The sequence below is a fragment of the Antechinus flavipes genome, chromosome 5 (assembly GCF_016432865.1).
Source record: "Antechinus flavipes isolate AdamAnt ecotype Samford, QLD, Australia chromosome 5, AdamAnt_v2, whole genome shotgun sequence".
In the NCBI taxonomy this organism is placed as follows: domain Eukaryota; kingdom Metazoa; phylum Chordata; class Mammalia; order Dasyuromorphia; family Dasyuridae; genus Antechinus; species Antechinus flavipes.
Genome location: NC_067402.1, coordinates 45,675,213 through 45,702,127, shown reverse-complemented (window position 1 = coordinate 45,702,127; position 26,915 = coordinate 45,675,213). Strand labels below are relative to the sequence as shown.

Below are 26,915 nucleotides of genomic sequence, written 5' to 3'. Positions count from 1 at the left end.
TTTATGTTTATCATTACCTCATCTCTTGGTAAAAGAAATAACTTAATTTTATATTTAAATGATAATCCATAGTAGTTAAGTTGATTATAATTTTTTCCTTTAAAAAAAGTGTTATTTTAATTTTATGTCAAACATCTAGCTTTGTGTCATTCAACATCTTTTATCACAGAAGCACATACATTTAAAGATTGAGTTGATTCTTATAAATTAAAATGATTTTCTGTGTTATTTTCTTTCACTCAGGCCTTTGTTGAAAATAATCCTGCAATTAAATGGTGTCCTACACCAGGCTGTGAGAGGGCTGTCAGACTAACAAAGCAGGGGTCAAATACATCTGGTTCTGACTCACTCAGCTTCCCATTGCTGAGTGCTCCTGCTGTTGATTGTGGAAAAGGACATCTCTTCTGCTGGTTAGTAGAATATATTAGTCTGTTAACATACAAAAATATAGATTTTTATAAAATTTTGTCTAGTCATCACATTCTAACACTTGGAATTAAGTTCTTAACATTTTATATTTATGAATTTTTTAAAGTATTTAATAAATATTTGTTGAACTGAAAACAAAAAAAAAGAAGGAATATTTTATGTTTATCAAAATTATCTTTAAAATATGTATCATGGATAAAGATTTTTACCAACCATATAATCTCAAAAAAAAAAAAAAAGTATTAATTGGTGGTGATTACAGATTATAATCCTGGACCTTACTATATTTGTTTCCCTGTTTTCAGGTTTCAGAAAGGGCAGTGAAACTATCTGAAGAACTCTAGACTTGCCCTTACTGCCTCTGCTCCTTTCTAGAGTACACTTGCATTAATGGACCCCAGATGCATTACCTTCAGCTTTAGTTACAGTCTAGAAATTGATTAGATTTCTATATCCAATAGGTATGAAAAAGGAACCCGCTTTTTACAAACTACATCATGATATTCATAACTTAGAGGTATATTTCGAGCAGCCATCTAACCAGTGTATATAGCATTAAGTATCCAGATGAGGAGATTCATGAAAGATATACTGTTGCCTCCTCATATGTTGCCAAGTCAGATACAGGATAGGGTAGAATAGCAATGAGGAATTCAATTTTTTTGTTATGATTTTTGCAACCATCAAAGATGGTTTTGGTTTGGGGATGGAGAGTGAATTTGGGGGATTGCAAAATGACATGAGAAGAAGTAGTAATGGGCTGCTACATTTTTTATAATTACTAATTGAGTTGTCATTCAGTAAATATAAAGTGCATATGAGCTAGGCTCTGAGCCAGAATGAAGACAAATAAGTGTCTCTACTTAAATTCAATAAGCATGAATTTGCTGTTATATGTATGTAATTTAAAAGCCCTTACAGAATGCATAGGAAAAATAAAGGATTGAAGAGGCTTAAGGAGAATACTGTGAGAAAAATTAAGAGACTGGAAAAGTGATAAGTCTGGAGAGAGTCAAGGAGAAAACATAAGCATGTCATTTTCATAGTTTCTTCCCCTTTTGCCTGACTCTGACCTCATGTGTGGTTTTCTCAGCAGAGACACTGTAGTGGTTTGCCATGTCTTCTCTAGCTTATTTTACAGATGAGGAAACTGAGGCATGTACTTTCCCAGTGGCCAGATTTGAAGTCAGGAAAAAGTCTTCCTGACTCCAGGCCCATCCCTTTATACACCTGGTGCCCCCTGGCTGCCATAAAGAATGAAATATTTTAAGTTTTCACCTCATAACAAATCACAAAATCTTGAAAGTACTTTATAGAACTAAACTCATAATCTGGTTCTACAGTTAACCAATTCTGCTAACTCTGCACCAGTTTTCAGGGTATAGTATCCTATTTCTGCTGGTGATATATATCATAATATTAATGAAGCTAATATGCATGAGATTCAGTTCTGTTTCCTGTTATAAATTTTCTTCTGCTGAATTAGAGAATTTGAGGTGGCATCCTAATTAAGCTAGATTATTCAAATTTTAGGATTATTAAGATTTTTGTTAATAAAATATAACCTGTTAGGTGCTTCTGGGCCTAAATAATTTTTGATAAAGACTATTAACCCCAAAAACCTTTTTGTTGCAATTAGAGTCAATTCTGAAAGCATGATGGTGGGTTTGTGTGTACACATATAAGGTGTACATATACACATATAAGATGTTTCTACTCAAAGCCATAAGTTCTGAGTTTTGTTTATTTAAAATATTACCTAATTGCTATATATATAAAGTTGAATATCAAATATTTAGTGGGAACATTTGAATGGACTCAATTGGTAATGATAGAGTTCTGGATTATGACCTTCTGGGGATAATTCTAGCAATTGAGTCACTGGGAAACTCTTCTTTCCCAAAATCACAGTACTTTGTTGAGCTGGTTACAATCACTTCTGTAAGTGCTTTCTCCAGTCATTCAGTAGAGGGAAAGAGCATTTGCAGAAATTTTGAGCAAAATGTAATCTATGAAGCACTTTGTAATTTATTCACCATGTGTATTTAGCATCTAGCAATTGTATTACTGCTAGGGGAGCAGTGGGGCAAGGTAGGGGGAATGAATTCAAATATTAGTTCCTGCCTTCAAGCAGCTTACAATCTAATATAGTCATTCCTTTATTCTCATGTTTTAACTTTCTTCAAGAGTTCTTGATTTTATTAGTAACCTCATTTTTACTTTTATCCAGAAAAAGGAAGAAAGTTCTCATAAAAATGTTAGTGAATCCAATCCAGAAAATGCTGAAGTGAACTCTCAAGTGAGCAGTAAAGGAATTAGGGGGGAAATGAAGAAGTGACTAAGTTTGTGGGTACATGAAATGGTGGTTACACTCCCCTTGTTGGCCACTTGCCTCCCTCTGCCAGGGATCAGAGCAATTTGGCTCATCCTGATGGAGTCTGGGGTGGTCCATACTAGACTTGTCTAAGTTGCCCAGGCTGGATAGCAGGATACCAGGGTCATGTGTGTTTTATTAGGGAACAACGCAGTAGGTGAAGAGTTCAATGGTAGGTGTTTCCCCTTTTATTTATTTTTTTATCTGGGGTTCTTTTGACATAGCTGCCCTTGTCCCACTCCCTGTCCACCCTGGCATTGTCTCTTCTCTGTCTGCATTTTATTGGTTGTTTCATGGTTACTATGTTAAGAAAATTATAGGTTATCAAAGTTAATGTTTTGAAATAGAAAACTATATGCCTAAAAGTGTGTTTTCAGCAATCTCTAACGAGGAAGATTACAGTATTTGGTGGTCACAGGAACCTAACCTCCTAGATATCGATATTTGTATTTTTGACTTTCCTCCATTTTCTGAAACATCTCACTCTACTCCTTTATTGCTCATCTTATCTCCTCCTTCTCCCCCCAAAAAGTTGAAGATTGGCTGTATTTAATCTAGATTGTCTCACAGATACAAAGACAAAAAAAACTTCAACTTCATATAGTTAATTCTTATGTTTTCCTCTTACTCTTTGCAAAAAATTTTTTCAGTTACCATTTGTTTTTCTTGCTCCCTCTTTTCTCTGCTCACTGAAAAAAATAAGAAAGAAATACAGAAACATATTATCACTTCAGCACAATCAACCAGAACAAATTCCCACCTCTGTCACATTTAAATTCCCACCTCTGTCACATTAGTCCATAATCTTTCTGACATGGGGTGGGGAGAAGCATTTTCCATTATCATTATTCTGGAATCATGGTTTATCCATTAGTGTTCTTAAATCTTTTAAAATTGTTTATTTCCCAATACTGATGTTAACAGTATACATTATTCTTCTGGTTCTTCTCATTTCACTATATCAGTTCATACAAGTTTTTCCTTGTCTTTTTGAAGTCATCTCTTTTTTTTTCTCATTTCTTATACTATAGTGGACATACTACAATTTTTAAACCATCTCCCTATATGGTTAATTTCCAGTTTCTTCCTATTACTGAAAGAGCTATTATAAATATTTTTGTATATTTGGGATCTTTTACATGTCAGCAATGTCTTTGGGGAATAAACCTAGCAGTGGTACAGTTTGTTCAAAGAACATGCATTTTTTAAATTGATTTTTTTTTGGGGGGGGAAGGGGGTGAGGGGGTGAGAGGATGAGGGTTACAAAGTTCCAAGTTGCTGTCCAGAATGGTTGTCATAGAGGTTTTCCAGTAGCATATCAGTGTTTCTGATTTTCTGCAACCCCTCCTTCTTTTTAATCGGCTTTACCTAAGTCTTATTGATATGACTTGGATTCTCAGTCGCTCTAATTTATATTTCTCTAATTATTAGCAATTTGGAACATTTTTTCATACATCTACAGGTATCTTGGATTTGAACTGCCTGTTCATATGTTTTTACCATTTATTAATGAAGGAATGACCCTTTTGCTTAAATATTTGAATTAGTTCCTTTTATATCTGAAAATAATAAGACTTTATCATCTTGGTCAGTGGTCCTCAAAGTGTAGTCCAAAGAATTGTTGGGGTCTCTGAAACCCTTTCAGAGGGTCTACAAATTCAAAATCATTTTTTCTTCCTAATATAGTAAATAGCTATAAATATAACCCATGTGAACAAAAACTCTTTGAACAGTTAGTTCCTCGATAGTTTTTTAACAACATGAAGATACTGAGAACAAAAGTTTGAGAACCACTGATCTTGGTATTTATACATGTCAATATAAACCAGGAAGAGATAGAAAGATTCTATTTAAAATATTTAGAAATCTACCATATATAAGATATACACAAGAACTATAAAATACAACTATGAAACCCTTTTTTTATGGAAGTGAAGGCAGACTTAAATTATTGAATAAATATTAATTTCTCATTGAGTGAGCTAATATTAGAAAAATCACAGTGATACCTAAATTAATTTAATTTAATGTCATACCAATTATTTTGTAAAAACTAGAAAAAAAATAACAGAATTTCATTTAAAGGCACAAGAGTTAAAAAATCTGAAGGCCAAAATTGGGAAGTAGGAAAAACTAATATTACTAAATCTTAAACTATAGTAAAAAGCAATAATTCTCAAAACAATTTGGTGCAAGTTTAAAAAAAAAAAATACATCAGTCAGTCGAACACGATAAGGTATTCAACATATAGAAGCAAACAGAACTAAGTAGCTTAATTTTCTATTCATCTAAAGACTCCAGCTACAGAATTCACTTGTTTGTAAAAAAAACAAAAACAACAACAAAAAAGAAAACTTCTGGGGAAAAATTCATATCATTGTGGCAGAAATTATGTTCAGATCTTCACCTCATATCTTATACCAAGATAAGCTTCAAAAGGATGCTATATATAACCTATGTATAAGAAGTCATGACATATAAACAAATTAGAGAAAGAAGAAATCCATCCTCAGATCATGGGTAGGGAAATAATTCATGACCAAAGGGTGGATGATAAAATGGACAATTTTAATTACATGAAATTTAAATTTTTTTGTTTAAACAAATCCAGTTTTCCTAAGATTAGAAGGGAAAATTAAGTGGGGGACAATATCTTTGCAACAAATTTCTTTGATAAAGATTTCCTGTAATTCTTGGATTTCAACAAAATGTCTTTGATTACAGACATAGTATAGATTAAAGACAGAGTATAGTAGGTCACAGTGTTATCAGTTTTTATGTACAATGGAACTATAAGATCTTTACAAATTAGTGCATGATTTTGGTTTTGTATATTCCCAAAAAAGAACAAAAATAGTTTTCCAAAGACAATAATAACTTATGTACCAGATGGCAACAGTTATACTTTCTCAAAACTAATTTGAAAAGCTTTGGGAAGATCATTCAAAATCAGTATAGTTCATTCTAACAGGCAATTCTTTCACCACCCCACCAAGGTCTCCTACCTCTCTGTTTTTTAAGGACCTTTATTCTTTGACACAGAACCTACAGCCAAAAATTAAAGCTTAACTAAGACAGGATTTCAAAATAATCACTTTATTTGTTAGGCTAAAGACAGCAGAATTTGCTCTCATGACAAAAGACACTAGTAAAGTCCAATCGTCTTTTATAACAATAAACAAGGTAACATCACTTTTTGACCCTCCTACTTGGTAGACATTATAATGAGGATGTGGATTAATAGTCATTTCTTGTAGATGGTCACAATCAGTGGGGAAACTCTGGTTAAGGTATAAGACCCTTTAGCCCAGAGGGAACATGCTGATAATGTCTGGTTTGGCTCCCCATCTCCTCTAAAGGCTATCGGCCTTCCTGAGAAGTCAGGGAGCAGTGACAATCTGTGTTGAGATTGAAGCAGAGTGACACCAGGTGGAAGTGATACCAGGTGGCATACTCCATACAACAGCAAATTGTTTATGTGGTCCCACGTGAGCAGTGTTGTTTTTGTTACATTTTCTAAGGGGGAAAGTCCTTGAAATACCATATTTCCACCATCCTCAGGAGTCCTGCCTTATCACTTCTCCACTAGGAAGGAATATTTTAATCACCCCGGTGTGGGGGCTTTAGAAAGCAATGTTACATTTTGTTACCCCAACTTGGAGGCTCTAGAAAGCAGGACACAACCATTTCTGCTCATCCCCATTACTTTCTTTGTGACATTGGAGTAATCCTGGGGTTAGTATTAGTTTGCAGACTTGGTTGCAGATTCTAATGATTTTAACTGGATTAACTTGAATTTGAATTAAGTGGGTAGTAGTTGAAGTTACCAAGGCAGCCAGTACTAGGGTGGAGATTCTGTTCCCAATGGAATTGAATGCTAATGATTGAATGCTAAATGGATGCTTGCTTAAAAAAAAAAAAATCTTATGGAGAACCCACTGGTTAGTGCTTACAAGGTAGTCAAAAAAAGTAATACAAGGACACTTTCAAGATCTCAAGAACTTTAGGATCACTTGTTTGACATGGGAGACGCTGGCACAGGACTGCCCAGAGAGTGTGCCCTCATCAGAGAATGTAGTACGCTCTATGAGGAAAGGAGAATTGAATTAGAAGAAAGTGAGATGCACAGAGTTAAAGAAGCCACCCTAAATGTTAATAGGGACCATTTGTGTCTGACCTGTGGCAGCACATTCTGAGCTCATATTGATCTGACTCAACTCTTAACATAGTGATGAATCATTCTGGTCCTCTTCAAGAATAAAGGACAATATCCAATCAACTAGATAAAAAGCTAGGCTAGTTTCTTCAGGATGTAGGTGGTGGATGAAGTGAGACAAGTTACTATACTAGAATTGTGAAACCAGGGACCTGAATTTAACTGAATCACGAGAATAGATTTGTGAATGAATTGAGGTTACTTGAATACAATTTACTGGGGAATGTTGAATCTGGCTTGACTAAACCTTTAAAAGAGAATTAAAATCAATTTTCAGTTCTTACTCCAAGGTTAGCCATAGATTTCCTTGTCACTTTTTTCTTATTCTTCCATTCAGTACCAGTTACCTATGCTAACATATTCTTTGATGGAGCTACTACACCTATCAAATTAGTTTTCTTATTTTGCATTTTAGAACCAACTGATTCCAATTTCATATCCAATAAAGAGTCTTATATACAACATCCCTGTTCTGCCTTCTTTTGAGTACTTACAGAGAGATGAGCAATTTATTTCATAAATCAGTTCATTTAGTTCTTTTCTTCTCAATACTCTTCTAACCCTCAATATAAAATCACAGAAATCCAGAGAATGCTAATGAACTTGAGATCATCTGTTTTTATCAATTTGTGTCTTCTCTGGTCCAAATTTTGCCAGTTTCTTCTGTTGCTCTTTAAAAGATACAATTTTAGATTTTCTCAGCATTCTCCTTTCCTGATCATTTCATCTTGATATACTCAGAATCAGTAAACATAAACTAGGTGCCCACTATGTGTCAGGCAGTGTGCTAAAAAAAATTGGGGATACAAAGAAGGGTATATCTTCCCCCCCTCCATTCCCTAAAGAGCTTTGGGGAAGCTCCAAGGTATGATATGGGGAGTTAACTGAAATAGGTCATTTCCTCCCACCCAAAAGATAGTTAGTTGCATTCAGTGGCAGTGTCTTTCCTCCTTGCTTTTTTTCCAGAATTCAAAATACTCTTTTCTTTTATAATCTTTTTTATGTACTCAATTTACTACTAAGTATTATTTCACCCAGATGTGTCTTATTATGGACACCCAGTCCAATCCAACAAACATTTTTTAAGTGCTTATGACATGCCAAGCTCCTTATTCCATTCCTATCTCTTATGGCGATAGAAAAAATAAAGAATTCTTTTCTCCCCCAAAATAGCTTACTATCTAAAGAGGAAGACAACATACAAAAAAGAGGAAGGAAAGTAGACAGTATAGAAAGGACAGAACTCCGAGTTGTATCTGGCACAGAGACATCTGATTCCACAAAATTTAAACCTTCAGAACTACAACTGGAGACTCAAGCTTTGTTCTTCTGAAAAGGCAGCATTGGGAAGAATTTGGGTCTCCATTCTCCAGTCACAGGAAAAATGGAATCTGTCAGGGCTTGAGCAAAAGTGTAGTGAGCTTAGAGATGATGAGCTAAACCTGAGAGTGCACCTTATTCTCTGGAGGTGAAACCAGGCTGGGCAGCAGATGAAAAGTGGAAATATATAAATGCATTACTTATATATTACATGCACATATAATAAAGGAACAAGCCTCCTAACTGATTCAGTGTTGTTCCCAGTGATCTTATATAGCAAGAGATCTTTTTATTCTGGCTACACTGAGAAAAGACTTGAATTTGTCCTTGCTCATATCCTTAGAGAAGCCTGGGCCTAAGAGGCTTTTTTAAGAAACTTCTAGAAATTTCAGCTCTTTTAAATATTTTCCTTATTCATATTAGAAGATTATTTCTGTTGTTCATATTGGTGTTCATACAGTCCTTTAATCCTATACTAAATTTGCATGTGGTAGAAGTAATTTATTGTTCATTGTTGATATTCACATTTGTTTTTGTTATTGTCTAAATTAAGGCTTCTTAAACTTTGCTCACTCATGACCTCTTTTCATCCCAAGAAATATCGTATATACTGGAGTATAAGCCAACCCGAATATAAGCCGAGGCCCCTAATTTTAACCCAAAAATCTGGGAAAACTTATTATATCAGTAGGTTTAGGTAGCACACCGGTGCCTGCAGAGGAGGAGAGCTGGTGCCGGTGTACGAATGTAGAGCGGTTGCCAGCATTAGCATACAGTCCGGTTACCGACTGTGATACTACAGGAACAGCCGCATCACTATAGTAACGGTCGGCCCTGTAGTATCACAGTCGGCACTCGCGCTGTATACTACACAGCAGGGGGGCATTCTAAGGGATATTTACACATGTTTTATCTAGTGACTCAAGTATAAGCCGAGGAGGGGATTTTCTGCCCAAAAATTGGGCAGAAAAACTCGGCTTATACTTGAGTATATACAGTATACGTGATCCTATGTATGTAGATATAAAGTAGGTATACAAATCAACATTTACTGCTAATAAATCATAAAGAAATTTATTTTAAAACCATTTTTGGTATAAATATAATTTTATCCCTTATTAAAGACAAAAATGCCATCTAGTCACAGTTCTATAGTGTATCTTTTAGTATAGTATATGCTAATATGAATCAACTTAAATTTACCTTAATTATTACTATTCAAACTAGTTCATTCTAGCAAAATTGATTGTAAATTAAATTTCTTAAGTAAATACATTTTATCTCTTGATTTTGTCATAAATCAGTAAACAAGTATTTATTGATCATTTGCCATATGAGCAATTAAAATAATCTTGATTATTAATCTTGAAAAATAGTTTTGGCTTTATTATATTATTATGAAAATAGTTTTGGCTATCATTATCAATGCTCAACAGCAGTGTGCTTGGAACTGAGCCTTTGTTGTTACAGAAAATGAGAGCTATATTCCCATAGGGAAAAAAAGAAAGATAATAAAATGCTGGCGCTTTTGCATCATCCTACACTATTTTTCTGACTATATGACCTACTATTTGAGTTCCAAGTAGTCGCCCCTTCCCTCTTCCAAAGATGGTCTATAGTTTGATATAGGTTTATACATGTGCTGTGTGATCTACCATTCTATAAATAGAAATCTTCTGATGCTTGAGGTCAGGATGATTGTGCATTCAAAGTTCCAGAAGCTTAGTGCACCATTCCCTCCCCTTTTTTTGAACCTACAATTATACAATATATTTTAGGGATGACATTCATATGAAATTCATATTTCATACTTCATTTCTTATATTCCACACTCACACATATATCCATCTTTAAAAACATTTAACTTCAAGATCTTAATGACATTAAACTAATTAGTATCCATTTTGTCTGTTTTTTTTTTTTAGTTTAAAATTCTATAAAATAAATTAGAGACTCATTTAATTTTAAAGTAAGTATTAAGTAATTGTTACATGAATAAAATGTAAAAGAAGAGGTTATTATTATTGCTATTACCTCCAAAACAACCTTTTATTTTTCCTAGAAAAGTTGTGAGTTAAGAAAAGTTAGAGAAACTCTTCCAAATGAGTACAAACATTTATTTTAGGGAATTTTCACTGAAATAGACAATGGCATAGTAGTTTCCCAGATGGTATATTTGAGTGTTCTTTACTGTGTCTGTCTTAGTATCAATGAGTGACTTCAGGTATTGGTTTTTCCTTGCATTAAGAAATTTCACATTATATAATATATGAAAAATTATTGAAATGTAAGTTATATGTGACTCCAAATTTCACTAGTGCCAATGACAAAAAAAAAAAAAAAACTCCTTAAAACTACATTAGCCTCCTAAGGTTGACTTAAATATCAGTGATGGTTGAATTTAACCAATAAAAATTTATAGTTTTTAATCATACAGATGGGTTATATGAATATTAGGTAATTTCTAATAATTAGGTAATTAGAAATTTTTCATAATTTTCTAAACTCTGAGGATTTGATCCCTAAGACACCTTCATAGGCAGCTCAGTAGCACAATGAATAGGACACTGAGCCTGGGATCAAAAAGACCCAAATTCAAATTTAGCCTCAAACACTTTTTAGTTGTGTGATCTGGACAAGTCATTTAACTTCTCTTAGCTTTGCTCATCTCTAAATTAGGGGTGATAATAATATTACCTACTGTAAGGATGAAATGATTTGTATGCAAGGCACTTCCAAACCTTACAGGGCTGAATAGATGTTTTTTACTTTGTCATGGATTTATTTTGTCACTTTGAAACAGTCCCTTAGTCTTTCATACCTGCTTTCCTCATTTTTTAATGAGAATAATTCTGACCTGTTTTCCTTATCTTTATGTTGATAATATGAAAAATATAAAATGTATTCATCTCTTTACAAAAGTGCTCACATTTTTAAAATAGCTTTTTGTTTTTGCTCTGTCAGGGAGTGCCTTGGTGAAGCACATGAGCCTTGTGACTGCCAAACATGGAAAAATTGGCTGCAAAAGATAACAGAAATGAAGCCAGAAGAACGTAAGCCAAATGTTGAGCTACTTGAGTTATATACTTGGTTCTGAAGCTATAATGTGGCTGAATTCCTTACCCATTGTATAAAGATGCTTCTCAAAGTTTTTACCTTATCATTGACTATCAGTTTGCTACTGGGCACCCTCCACCTCTGCTTTCTTTTGGTTACAGTAATTTCAGACTTTCAGACTTTCCAAAGAAAGCGTTACATGGAAGAAACCATCATTCCATGGCACACACCAATCCCTATTGTGCTGCTGCTCCAGTTTCCTGTTCCTCCTAATAACTCATTTAAATGACCTGTGGTAAATATTGATTCAGTTCTGTGGATACATGGAATTTTGTTTTTATTGAGAAGTAGGCTTTCTAGCCCCTGTAATTACTGTATTCTTTCTCAGCTCTTTAAAGTTTTCCATTTCCTTTGTACATTTTAAACTGGTAAAGTAAATATCAAAAGATAAGACTTATCTGAGCTACTTATACTACTTTTTAGGAGCTATAGTTAGAAGTTCAGTAAAATATATAGAAGAAATTTCAGGAAATTTTTTTTAAAGACAATAACATAAGAGAGAATTCCTTCTTCTGGTACAAAAAAAGTCTGAATTTGCAGGAGTAAATAACTGAGGAGTCAGAGAAACAGTACTTAGTTCTTTGGATGTCTATATGCTCATGTAAGTGGATAGATTTAAGATTTTATTGCAAGGTGTTTTAGCCATGTTGTCAGAATTCCTTCATTGAGGACAAATATGGTATCAAAGACAGCTACTGCACAAATTAGTCAATTCTTCCACTTGAAAAGGTTACAAGCCAAAACTAAGGTAGAGGAAGTATTAGTGCATGATTTTTTCTTTGCAGGTGATTGGGCTCTTAATGTAGCCTCTGAAGCTGACATGCAACAAAATATGGCTTGATTCTCTGCTGCTTATGCTAATTTTGGCCTAACAGTTAACAACAAGGAAGCATAGCACCACACAGCAAATGGAGAAGTTTTGAATGCTACATATAAGTTTGCTTACCTTGGCTGTATACTTTCCAGGGCTATACTCATTGAGAATGAGGTTGGCGCATGCATTGCTAGAGCTAGCTCAATGTTTGGGAGACTCCAAAGGAAAGTGTATAAGAGGAGAGGTCTTAGACTACCAGACTGGAAGTCTACAGAACCTTGTATTGACTCCATTATTGTATGCTGCCTATAAAACCCAGACAGTATCCCAGCTTCATGGCAAGAAAATGAATGACTTCCATTTGTTGTCTCAGGAAGATTCTGAAGATCCCCTGGTGGGATAAGACACCAGACACAGGCCCTTTCTCAGATTAAATTGCCTAGCCTTCCAGCTCTACTGCAGAGGGCACAAGTTCATTGGGCTGGCCACATTATTAGAACACCAAATATGTGCTTGCCAAAAAGATTATCTTATGGAGAACTGACACATGGTAAGCAATCACAAGGGGTCAGAAAACACAATTCAAGGACATTCTCAAAGTCTCTCTTAAGAGCTTTAGATTTGATTGTATGACATGGGAGATATTGGCACAGGACCACCCTGCTTGTTATGCCTTCATCAAAGAAAGTGCTATGCTCTGTGAGCAAAGAAGAATTGAATTAGCTCCGAAGATATGTGAGATATAGAGAGTTAGTGAATCTATATCAAATGTTCACAGGAACTATTTGTGTCCAACCTGTGTCAGAAGATTCCAAGCTTGTATAGGTCTCATCAGCCACAGTCAGGACACTAGCTTTACTCTAACATAATGGTGTCATTTTGGTCCTCTTGGAAGATTGTAGGTCAACCAGTAGCTTCGTATGTATCACTGAAAGTGAGACTAAACTCATTACTAGAACATAGCAGTGGCCAAATAAATGTCTCTGCAGAAATATCCTGGAAGGGAGGAAGCATGATGAAGAGAGCATTTAGATGTAGATATAAAGAGGGATAAATCAAAAGGGATCATTATGAAGTAGCTAGTAGTGGTCTCCCAGAGTTGTTTTGGGGATCAATGAGACAATATTTGTAAAGTTCTGAGCACAGTGTCTGGCATATAATAAGCACTTGGTAAGTAATTGTTCCTTTTTTCCTTCCCTGATGCAAGTCTCTTATATAACACATAACCAGACAGAGGAAGTGGCTGATATTATTGATATAAAACACAAAACTCTTACCAAGGCAATAATGTTTGAGAACTTATTTTACTTAATTATAATCAAGAAAGGAAGACCCGGTTTCTAAAGGATAAGAAGACATAAACATTTTATTTTAGAGATCATGAAAACCAACATCATCTATAGATTTAGCAGATTTACTTACATACACACACACACACACACACACACACACACACACACACACACTCCCACGATTTTAAAGGGAATGATGATTCAAATTTCTGAAACATTGCATTCAGTAAATGTTTAATTGAATTGAATAAGGTTCTCATGAATGAAATTCTGATGACCCCATTGTGAGTGATTCTGTTAGAGGGGAAAGAGAGAAGCATTTTGAAGAGATTGATGTCTTTCTGTATAGTCTCATATGAAGTTATCCATCAGTATCATCACACCTTTAACACATTACTGTCACCAACACACATATGCTCTCAGGTGTTTCCTATAATGATATGTTTTCCAATCATTACTTCAATCCCCGGACACAAGTCCCTGTACCTGATTCCCAGTTTGAGTTGTCTTTTGAGTTGGACTGCATATAGTGGCATACTTACATTTAAAAAAAAATGTAGTCATCTCTTTTAGATATTTAATAACCTAAGTAAAAGATCAAGGAGGCATCAAATTAATTGTTCTACCTAAGTACTTTTATAATACAAAGGATTACAAAACAACAAAAATGAAATCTCAAAACCAGTGCACTGTTATTTATCTTGTTCTTGTCTCTTTAAGAAGATTGTCTGGAAAATTGGTTCCTAAACCCCTAGGTGCCAACTCTTGACCATTTGTCTGCCCTTTCTCTAATTGTTCCAGTACTTTGCATTACTGTGTACCCCTTGAGAATTATATCCAGGTGGATTATACTATCCCTACTTATTGCGTAATGTAATTTTTGCTTTTGGAGGGGTTATTTTGTTTTTAGGGAACAAAACCAAAAACTCATAATTATCTCTCTATAGATTTTCATTTAGACAGGAGATACTGGGGGGAGAGGGGCAGGGGCGAAGAATTAACCTTTTTCCCTTTTCATTTCTAGTCTGGTTGCTGGATTTTTTTTTTCCCCATATATTTTAGCTCTGCACAGACCTCAAGAGATGTTGAGGAGTTTGTATCTCAGATCTTTATATTTTAAGCTGATTAACATTCCTTCTTGACTTTATTTTTCATTTTTACCATCTATGGAAAGATAAATTCTAAGCTATTTTCATCTGAATTTTAGCCATTCAGGAATGTTTCATTTATTAAATTGTTATTTATATATAAAATTAATTATAACTGTAACAATTCATCTAAAGTTGTGTTTTTATTGAAACCAATTAACAAGTGACATAGATATCTAAGAATATTTTTAAGAAATCTAAATGGTCTAAAAATTTGGGAAACTAGTAAAGGTTAACACAAAAGCCTTTTTATCATATATGCCATGCAGAGAGAAGATAGACTCTAAAAGATGCAATGTTGGTAGATGGTATTGAAAAATAAGAACTATTCATTATTTTGCTTCTTTCTTCACTATTGAGGAGAATCATTTTTGGGGAGAAAAGTAGGATAAGTTATCTAACAGGAAAGCCCAGCATATTAAAAGAAAACTTTGTGACTTTAAATAAATTCAAGTTACTAAACTAAAACAAAATTTTAAAATTTAAACTTTTATACATGAAGAGATAGACTGTTATCAATGATCTGTGAGGAATTATAGGGAATAGTAAAAATGCCACAGGGTTAGAAACAAACAAGGATGTCAATTTTTTTTAAAGGATAAAAGGGTAAATTCTAGAACAAAGAGTTTATTATTCAATCCTAGCAAAATTCTATAATAGATTATTAAGCTCCTAGAAAAAAGAATCTATCATACCATACAAGAAGATGATAGGACCACCCAGGAACAGGTTGAAAACTCTGATAGAAGAGGCCTTTTCAGAGTTCATGGAGACTTGAGAAAGGCCAAGCACAGTCTGATCAATATTCTAATAATGGGAAGCCCAAGTGTCATTCTGTGTCTACCGTTCTGTGTGTGATTAGCTCAAGATTCTTAGGATGCCTTGAAAAACAAAACTCTTAAGGACACAAGCACAAATGAGTCTATTAAGAAAGTAAAAGGAAACTCAAAATAGCCATGGCCAAACAGAGAAATCTTGAATAACACAATTTTAAAAGGCATATTCAAAAGATAAAATAAATGGCAAATAAAATGAATTCCAGAGAGTATTGTCATCTTATAAAAATAACATCAAAAACACTAAAGATCACAACCACCTATTTCTTATCTTGTTTTGTTATCCTGCAAAGGAAAGTGATCTTCAGTTGGGGAAATCTAGGATAAAATATGATAAGAGATCTTACCCTGAGGTACATGACATGATGGGAAGAGAATATCCAGCTTTCTTCAGTCATTTCAGAACACCAGATCTGAAAGAAAAACTGGATTACTATAAAGATCTTGCAAATGCTATTTCTTTGTCATTTTCAAATGCTTTTTCTATATCTATTGAGATGATCATATGGTTTTTGTTAATTTGGTTATTAATATGGCCAATTATACTGATAGTTTTCCTAATATTGAACCAGCCCTGCATTCCTAGTATAAATCCTACTTGATCATGGTGTATTATCCTGGGGTTGATTTTCTGTAGTCTTTTTGCTAATAGCTTAATTAAGATTTTAGCATCAATATTCATTAGGGAGATTGGTCTATAATTTTCTTTCTCTGTTTTCAACCTACCTGGTTTAGGTATCAGTACCATATCTGTCATAAAAGAAATTTGGTAGGACTCCTTCATTCCCTATTTTTTCAAATAGTTTATATAGCATTGGGACTAATTGTTCTTTAAATGTTTGGTAGAATTCACATGTAAATCCATCTGGTTCTGGGGATTTTTTCTTAGGGAGTTGATTAATAGCTTGTTCTCTTTCTTTTTCTGAAATGGGACTATTTAAGCAATTTACTTCCTCCACTGTTAATCTGGGAAGCCTATATTTTTGGAGGTGGTCATCCATTTCACTTAGACTCATCATCACAAGATCATTGGAAATGACCTGAATCGTCTTATTGTTGAAATGAGCTACACCCATCAGAATTGATCATTATGTCTTCTTGTCATGTATAATGTTGTTCTACTTATGCTCATTTCACTTAGCATCATTTCATGTAAGTGTCTCCAAAAGACTCAGGATGGAAAATGCTATTCAATCTTCAGAGAAAGAGTTATGTAATCTGAGTGCAGATGGCATATTATTTTCACTTTTTTTGTGTGTTTTTTTTTCTTTTTTTTGTGATTTTTCCCTTTTGTTCTGTTTCTTTTACAATGTAACTACTATGTAACTATGTTTAATATGATTGTATATATATAACATATAAAATTGCTTGACTTCTTGCAGAGAAGAAAGGAGGAATAAATAGAGATCAAAATCTTGTAAAAGTAAATGTTGAAAAGGTAATTGTATTAAGTGGAGAGGAGGGGAAGGAGCTCATCACTGACCATGTTATACAAATGTCATTCCTAGATTCCATCAGAGAATTTGATAAAATATTTCACAATATCATTGTGGACAGTGGAAATTTCTGAGCTTAATGATGGTACAGTTGAACAGATTTGGAAATTTTTTGAACAGTTTCTCTTTTGATAATTAGTGAATTGTTGTTGGCCTAATTTTGTTCAATCAATTCAATTCAATCAAATTTAGATAATATTATATTTAATGAGTTCTTCAGATTTATGGGTGGCCAAATCTGGAAAATCTGACAGAATTGGAATTTTTTGAAAGATTTTGACAGACTAGAAATTTATTAAGATATTCATAAATGTAAATTCTGTGTGTTTAAAACTTTATTCAGTACAGTATAATGCTATGTTAAAAGCTCTTCCACAAAGGTTTCTTCTATGTACGTTGCATTGATCAAAATTCCTTTAAATATCTAAAAGGAAATAACTACATTTGACCTTCTGATTTTTAAGAAAAACTAAGAAATGCAACAGGATAACATAGGCTTGCCAAAAGTGTTTGCTTTTTCTTAGACTTGGTAGAGAATGAAGTCCACATAGAGGATATTGTGTGGTAAGGTCCTTCAATTGCTCCTATTTGCAAATAATGACATGCTGATTGCATCAAATCTCAAAACATTGCAGAGCTTGCTGACATTGACATCCATAATCAAAAGAATTTCTACCATATTACCCACACATGAAAAATTAAATATATGAAAAATCCCTGTTTTCCAGATAATTGTGTGGGCTTAGGTGAATGTCCCAGAGAAGCGATTCATCTGCAGGACATAATTTGGAGAGACACTTTGAATGGTATAATAACCCAAACCCAGAATTGAATAGTAAACCAGGAAGCTGTATTGCATTTGGAAAATTGTATAGTGTTTTCATTGGCTTGAAACTTTTCTTTAAAACAAAGACCCACTTGATAATATTCTTGCAATGATAATAAGTAGCTGTAAAGTACAAGATACAAGAATCCGACAAATTAAACTTGCAAGCCAAATTTAAGGTAATAGAGAGAAACTTAGGATGTATAACTAGGCTTTAATACATCACCATTGAACAATTTTACTGAAGTAATAGTATACAAGATAGAATCTGATGCCTCAAAAGGACAACTTACTCATCTTCTATTAAGAGGGAAGACTTAAGTATGGTCAAGCTGTGTGCTGCATTGGGATCCATTAAATGTTGAAAGACATAAAAAAAGGGCCACAGGATTATGGGTAGAGCCTTTAAAGAAAACATATATTTAGGGATGTGGACGAAAGCCCTATAGGGTGAGGAGACCTGACAGACTTGCACATACACCAGTGGGTGTGGGATTACCCATATCATAGAGATCCTGAAGTGTCAATCAAGGGCATGACATTGAGCTGCTCTGAATCTTATTTCCTCACCACAAAAGGAAAAAATAATATATAATTACCTCCTCAGAGGCTATAAAATTGGAAAGTATCTTAAGAGGAGAAATTTTTTCCCTTGTATTTTAGAAAAGGTCATTCCTCCCTTCCCTCCCCCCCCCCCCCCCCCCCCCCCCAAAGCATTACTTAAACCAAACCATTGGTTGGTGTGGTATTGTTTGAGAAAAAAAAAAATTGATCAGACTCATGCAAGCAAATGCAGACTGATTCAGTTATTAAAAATTTAATATAAATGAAACATTGGCTGACACAAAAAGTGTGAAATGTTGATTCAGTTCACAAGTATGTAGATAAGTAAAGATGCTGAAATTCAAAAAAATTTGTCATGCATTTCACAGTATATGTAAATTTGTGACAATAATAGCTTCCTGTGAAGCTGATTCATGGTTTACCTTATTTCAGAGAAGAAATTACTTTTGTCCAAGAAACTCAACCAGACTCAGATAATTTAACCATTTAATCAATTATTCACATTAAAGAATTTTGCTATGCTGAAAGAAGTTAATTCTGACAAATATTCAAGAATTAATTTCAATTTAGGTTTCATAATTGTGTCTTTGAGGTGTCATTTCTTTTAGCCCTGCTTTTATTCTGTTTTAAATAAAGTATAAAACATTTGCTTTTGTCTTGGCAAGGAAATAAATGTCCTTTTAAGGGATGAAAATAATCCACATAAAGTATTTTTATGATATTTTATACCTTTATTCTTTCTATGATTTGGCATTTCAAAGTCGTGGGAGTTAGTGAAGCTTATGAGGATGCTGCCAATTGTCTTTGGTTGTTAACGAACTCCAAGCCTTGTGCCAACTGTAAATCTCCTATACAGAAGAATGAGGGTTGCAATCACATGCAGTGTGCTAAGGTAAGAGCCTGAGAGATTTTTAAATACTTTTTAGATGGAATTTTAATTTAATTTGATTATAATCCTTAAGAATGCATATTTATGCAGGTAAATCATATATTTCAGATTAGTTGTAAGAGATTGAGTTTTTACCTTATTTGTTTGTGACTGTGATAAAAATTAGTGTTAATTCTAATTACATTTAGGATTAGAGTTGGAGTTTGAGAAATATCAAGAATTGATGACTAATATTTTTTGTCCCTGAATTAGTTTTAAACCATTTTTTCATCTACAAGTTAACTTTTTTCTTCTGGAGATACTTATCTCCTCCCCTCCCCGCCCCCCCCCCCCCAAAAAAAAAAGCCCTAAATATCAGTAAATAAAAATCTATAATTAGATTAAAAATCAGGATTATAAAATAAAAAGATTTTACCAAGTTGGACACTTTTATTCTCAAAGTGATTTCTTTTAAAGTACATTAGCACATTTAAAAAAATCTTTTTTTTTTTTAAAACAAGCTCATCTGTTAGTATGAGAAAAGAAAAAGTAAGTACAAGTATTATTTATCAATATTAACCAACACAGTAAGAATCTGCAGGAAGTAGTGACCAAGGACCACCCTTCCTCTGAATAAGAACATTTAGATTTTGGTGCTTCCTTTAATATGGACTTGTTAGGTGACCTTTAAAAAAAAATCACTTCTTTTCTCTGTGTACCAGGAAGTTTCTGTGACTAAAAAAACATGAATCTGCTTTATAAGAGAGGGAGTGCCCTCATTGGTATCACTTTATCCTGATGAAGCACTTAGTGGGCCCTTCATAATTAGCTATCAGTTGGTTGATTAAAATAATAGAATAAAGCATTTATTTAAAAAAAAAAAGCGAGAAAAGAAAACTTGTAACATTTTTACATACTCATGGCTTTAAACTATTACTTATGTTGAGAACATAAATACAATCTACTAATGCACTGATCATTGGCTCCATGTCTTGTTTTATGAAAAGATGACGTAACTGAATAAATTTTTGGAATTAGAGTACTAAATGAATCCTAGATTTAATTGCTTAGAAATTTAAAATTATATTTCAAATAAATATAAATATAATTGAATCGAGCCAATGTTAAACATAATTTTGAGACTGCTTATACTCTAATTATAATTTTCTCTGACACTAAAACACCTAATATTTAAGAAACCTCAGCAAAAGATTTTTAAAAGTGTTACCTCATATTTTTTAGCATTGAAGCACTCATCAATTTCATATTATTAGTAGCAGTATTGAAGTTAATGACAATAAGTATGACCAATACATGAAACTTTAAATGTCTGTATTCCTACAAAGTTCATAAACCAACATGAGAGTGATATGGATCTATAAACTTGGAATTCAGATCTAAATAGAAAAACTCTTTATAGAGACACCAAAAAAACCAAATATACATGGTCAAAACCAACTCCCTATTTATGCCAAATTTAAAAATTCATTTCTCATGTGATAGGGTATTAAGTCTATCACATCTCTCTCAGGAATAGGTAGTAACATTCTTCATCATCAATTGTCTTTCAAAATTATTTTCATATTGTTGTTTTAGTATAAATTATTCTGATTCTCCTCACTTCTGTATTTTTTGGTCATTTTTCTGAAGTAATTATTATCTAATTACAATTAATTTCATTGGTTTAAAACTTAAATTGAATTTAAACATGATGGTGACTTTCTCCAAATTTCTTCAAACCACAGACATTTTATCACAATAACCATATTTTGAAAACTTTGCACATTAACAGAATATGCCAGAGCAAGGCCTTTAAGAATCAGTTCCACTTCTAATTCACAATGAGGCATTCTCTTCAAGAAATTTAAATATGTCAGACTGAAACATTCACAAATAATGTATCTTTGCCACAAGTGTTCATTCATGCAGTATGGATGATGTTTTATGTACATATTTTTATACAATGTAATTACCTTAGGATTTGTATTCTGGTATGACTAATTGAAAATCAGTAATGGTGGGTTGGAAAATAACATCCAATGAGAATCCAAGGGGAAGGAGAGTTCTCTGCAAATATTAAGCCCTGTTTTTTTTTTTTTTTTTTGTCTGTCTTGCATTTCTAGAAAGTGAATGAAATTGTTGTGCATCAGTCCCTACTTTCTGAAAACTTAAATCATAAGAGAGATTTTAGGTGGCAAGAGTAGTAGAGGAGCAGCATAGATTTTGATCTGCTTATGCATAGAAAATAAACATGCACCTTAGGAAAGTAGTCTATCTCTGCTTTCCTTCCTGCCTTAAATTACATTGGTTAAATGAAACTTTTATTCCTATCCTTGTGTGTTTTCCACATGGATGTCATTTTTTTCCTGCATAGCCAAACCCTTTTTTTCTTTATTGCCTTCTTTCCCTATTTCCTACTCTCTTCTAATTTAGACTACAGACCCAAATTAATCTGCATGTTGTTGATATGAAAAGGTATGTGTGTATGTGTCTGTGTTTTTCCCTGAAGTGCAAATATGATTTCTGCTGGATTTGCCTGGAAGAATGGAAGAAACATAGCTCTTCGACTGGAGGCTATTACAGATGCACTCGGTATGAAGTCATTCAGCATGTGGAGGAGCAGTCCAAGGAAATGACAGTGGAGGTGAGAAGAAATTAAACTAAAATGCCTGTCTAATTTATATTGGTACCTTGAAGGTACCAAAATAGCTAAATATTTTTGTAAATTTTTGGCTCTCATTGCTCCCATGTGATTGAAGCATTAAACTGAAGACTGGATTGGTATCAGTGGACGCCTATCCTCAATGTAATGCCCTCCCTAAAGTGATATTTTTTTAAGGGATGGATAGATTAGGTAAGTAGATTGGTAAATGTCCATAGACATTTAGCTATGTATGTCTATTTATATCTATATGAATATACTAAAAAGTTCTTCAGAATTTCAGAGCGATGTGTTTTCATACCCATGTTTCCTCTCTCTATCACTTTCTTGAGCAAGGCAGTAGTCTGCATGAGTTAGAGACAGTGAGGATCAAAGTAGCACCAACCTCCATTTATAAAAGTTCTTAGCACAGGGCCTGACCCAGAGTCAACAGGCTGATTTTCTTCTCTTCCTTTAGTAGAATATTTGAAGTATTGTGGCTAAAAATGTAGTAGATGGGGGCCAACTCTGGTAGGAAGCATTCCTTAACATAGCTAAGCTGTCCTCAAAAGACCCTCCCCCACTCCCAGGCTCATGTGCCAAGCCTTTCCAGTTTGGTTTAAGACTTGGCAGAGCTGCTGCCACTCCACTCCCTTGCCACAATGGGTCACCATAAGAAGACTTAACTCTTATTAAGAAATAACCATGAACTGTTTTTGAAAAAAATCAAAACATTTCTTCAGTTTAGATAATAGCTTTTCATTTTTATCACTGCTCTCTTCATGTTTGTCACTTTCATTCTCCATCATCTCTATTCTGTTAGCATACTGTCAGCTATTGACAAGCTACACTCAGGTTTTGTGGAAGTCCGATTGGAGGCAGGAAGGAGGGCTTAATATCTACACCAGTGTGAGTTTTTCCTTTAATTTCAGTTTAAAAAAAAATAAATAAAAAGTCATGGCTTTAAAGAGAGGTACATTTCTTAATATTCTAAAGATTGTTTTTCATTTTTGTTAAGTTGTTTTCATTTGTGTCCAGCTCTTTGTAATCCCATTTGAAGTTTTCTTGCTAAAGATACTGGAGTTTCCTATTTCCCTCTCTGGCTCATTTTACAGATGAAATTGAGATAAACCAGGTTAAGTGACTTGTCCAGGATTACACAGCTAGTAAGTGTCTGAGGTCAGATTTGAACTCAGGACAGTGAGTCTGACTTCTACCCCAGCACATTATCCATGACACCACAGTTGATTTTTGTTTAAAGCATAGAAATTATGACTGTAATAATATACAATGTTAATAAGCTCTTGGGTCTTATGTAAGTTATTTATGAACTTTGTTTCTAGGCTGAGAAGAAACACAGAAGGTTTCAAGAACTTGACAGATTTATGCATTACTATACGAGATTTAAAAATCATGAGCTCAGCTATCAGGTATTTCACAAACTGCTTCAGATTAATTAAGCTTCTCTATAACCGATTCAGAAATTGGATATGCTAACAGTTTTTTCCTTTCTCTTTAGTTAGAACAACGCCTTCGAAAAACAGCCAAAGAAAAGATGGAACAGTTGAGTAGAGCTCTCAGTGGAAGTAAGTAAGGGGAGGGGGAAAAGGGGAGTAGTAGAAGTAGTAGTAACAGTAGAAGTAGTGATGGGTAGATGTTAACAAAAATGGATATAAATAAGTCTTGTGAGATTAAATTTCTTTTAAGAAAGCAAATGTCTTCACACAGCTGATTATTTTAAACCTAAATTTATATTTGAAACCTCCAAAATCCAATTCTAAATAAAATAGCTATAATAAGTTTAAAACTACATCTTCATCATTTGTTGCCATTTAGAATTTGTTAAGCATTAAGGAGCCAAATATTATCCCATAGCTACTTTAAACTAACTTTAGAAAGTACGTAAATTCTTTGAGACCCTTGACATTTTGTAGCAATTATATATTAAATTCCTTTTCCACAACACTAGGCATTTTCTGATCACACTCTAAACTGCCTCTTTGAGACATGTTATATATCAGAATCATTGTCATTATCACCTACTTATCAGATGAGGAAACATATTCCCAATTGAGGTAGAGCCACTTGATTGTAGGTACACAGCTAATCAGTCTCAAAGGCAGGATTAGAATCCATTGTGTCCTACTTCCAATGCTGCCAGTCCAGAGCCCTTAGAGATCATCTAACCAAAACTTTTCACTTGATTGATAAATAGAAGGCGAGTGATGTGAAAAAAATTTGTCTCAGATTACATAAGTTAGTTTACATCTCACCTTATATTTCAATTGGTTTTGTGTATGCTTTTTCACATTCTTAGATTAAGGATAGAGAAAACAATTCAATCATCTCTCTATCTTCCACAGTGCTGAGCATAACCTCTTATATATAGTGAATTCTTGGTAAATCTTTATTGCACAAATTAATAGCATATGTTTTACCAAATGAGCAGCTGTTGTTTAAAATGGCATGTTGGGTTTGAGACAGAAATGTCATCACCAGGGTTAATTGCTAATTTGCTAACCCCTCCTCTTACCTGTGATTTAGATATGTACACACATACTACATGGAGGAGCAGAGTCAAACCTTCTCCACCAGCACTAATTCCCCTTCTTCTGTTGAAAGCCTCAGTCAAAACATATCTCCTACTCAGAAAATGCCCAAACTGACCCAAGATCCTTCTCCCTGTGGCTCTACCCCATACATCAGATCTTCTTGGCACTTTATTTTTTTTTAAATAAAATTTTGGGCTTTTTCCTCCAATTACATGTAAAAAAATTCTTTTTAAACTTTTTTTTTTAATTTTGAGTTCAAAATTCTCTCCTCTTCTTGAGACAGTAATATGATATAATTTACACATATACAATCATATAAAAGTTTCCATACTAAGTCATTTTTTTAGAAGAAAATATGAACTAAAGCAAAAAAAAAAGTGCAAAGACCCTTATTAGTTATTTTTCTGGAGGTGGATAACATTTTTTATCATGAGTCCTTTGGAATTGTCTTGAATGTTACTAAGAAGAGCTAAGTCACCCACGGAATCATCATACAGTAGTGCTGTTACTTTGTACAGGATTCTTCTGGTTCTACTTACTTGGTTCTGAATCAGCTCTTGTAAGTGCTTAATTCCCACCTCAACACTGTCCCAAAAGTCATGGGACCTTCATGTGTCCTGAGTTGAATTCTCTCTTGTACAATGTTGCCTCCAGTTAAAATATGAGTTCTTAGAAAGTAAGGATTGTTTCACCTTCCTGTGGGAAGCACTTAATACAGATTTTTTTTTTTTTTAAACATTCCATCCACTTAGACTACTCTCCACAATGAGGCAAAAATAAGGTGGTCCAAAAATGTTTGCATTTTAACCTGGCATCAGCTGCTATCCCTGTCCTCAGAATGTACATATGCATATCAATAAATACACAGCCATTTAACAGAAAAGAAAGCATGTGACTACTGGGAGAACTAGAACTTGAACTGAATGAAGCAAAAGGATTCTCATAATTAATAAACTATAAAGTGCTTTGCACATAATAAGGTTTAATAAATAACTGTTAAATGAATTCATTGGGATTCTTAAAAATAGACGGTCAATGTCCTTTATGGTTTATATTTGCAAAACATAGCCAGTATGAAAATGAGTGATGATATTAAATATAATTCCCCCATTTCCTCAGCTTTAAATTGGGAACATTATTTGTACTTTTACAGAGTAGTTGTTGTGAGGATCAAATGAGGTGTAATAGAAGTAAAGTGCTACAGAAATGTCATCTGTTATTCTCAGAGTGAAATGCTAGATGTCCCAGAAGTCTCAGTACAGTATTAAGCTATTAAAGTGTGATGAATTATATTTCACCCTAGTCTGAACCCCTCCTATTAAAACAGCATTAAAATTTTTTAAACATCCTTTATTATGGAATCTCTTTTCTTTCCTTCCCCTCCTCTAAAAAGAAGAAAAATCTGAAATGATGCTTTCTAAAATAACAGAAATTTATATTTAAATTTATTTGTTCAGGTGTTGTGTTTTATTGCATGATATAAGCATCTTTCTGCCCATGATTTTGAAATGTAATTTCTTTTTTTATTTCCACTAATTATTTAATGGAATATTTAGTGTCCTGAATGTAGCTTTCTGACCTTTTCTAGTCCACACCTAGAAACTGAGATTGAATAAGTAAGAACTAATCAGATCCAGAAGTTCTTAGTGCAAAGATGGAAAGCCAAATAAATCTATGTGATTCCCTTGTTTAGAGAGCCTGGAAGGCAAAGGTCTCAGATACTGAAGATATTTTATCTACCCTCTTTTTGCAGTTTTCTTTATTCTCTAGCATTATCTGTCCAGTAGCTAATTTAAGAGAATTGTTTTTCCTATTAATAGTAGTCTAAAGCAATAGTTAAATTTTTCAGGAACTGAAAAGTTAATTGTAATTTATAAATAATGAAGTTCCTCAAGAATCATTTGAGAGATTGTTTAATGACAGAGATAACTTGAGATTCTTAGAACCAAGAAGTCACTAAAAAAATGCAAGATTGATTTGTAGAAGCTAAAAGTGTCTCTGGATAATTACAGCTTAGTTTTTGAATTCATGCATCTAAGTAAAAGACCTACCTTGTTTAAAAAAAAAAAAAAACTCTGAATAATTTCTCTAATGAGTCCACATCAAAATTAAAATTCCTTGGACAACATTCCTTGTGTATTTTTTTTTTTTAAAGAAATCACATTTGCTTATTGTAATAGTATAGCTGCAGAGAAAAAGTGTTTTCACAGTGCCCGGATTACCTTGTAGCTGAAGGAGGCTGTCCAGATACAACTTTTATTGAAGATGCCGTTCAAGAGCTCCTAAAAACTCGACGCATTCTTAAGTGTTCTTATCCTTATGGATTTTTTTTGGAACCTAAAAGCACAAAGAAAGAAATATTTGAACTCATGCAGGTAAAATGAAACTTTTATTATTAAATTTATATAGCTATATTCTTAG

General features: G+C 33.6%; 1 protein-coding gene across 6 annotated transcripts in view; it reads left to right on the top strand.

Annotated features, from left to right (window-relative positions):
* The window catches only part of ANKIB1 (ankyrin repeat and IBR domain containing 1), a 154,259-nt gene that overhangs the window by 102,179 nt on the left and 25,165 nt on the right, over positions 1-26,915 (top strand). For all 6 annotated transcript variants that reach the window (XM_052001111.1, XM_052001114.1, XM_052001110.1 and 3 more), the window contains 7 exons: positions 244-410; positions 11,305-11,393; positions 19,195-19,325; positions 21,811-21,945; positions 23,286-23,372; positions 23,462-23,528; positions 26,724-26,869. In XM_052001111.1, coding sequence (XP_051857071.1) covers positions 244-410; positions 11,305-11,393; positions 19,195-19,325; positions 21,811-21,945; positions 23,286-23,372; positions 23,462-23,528; positions 26,724-26,869 — 822 coding nt within the window. The remainder of the gene's footprint in view (positions 1-243; positions 411-11,304; positions 11,394-19,194; positions 19,326-21,810; positions 21,946-23,285; positions 23,373-23,461; positions 23,529-26,723; positions 26,870-26,915) is intronic.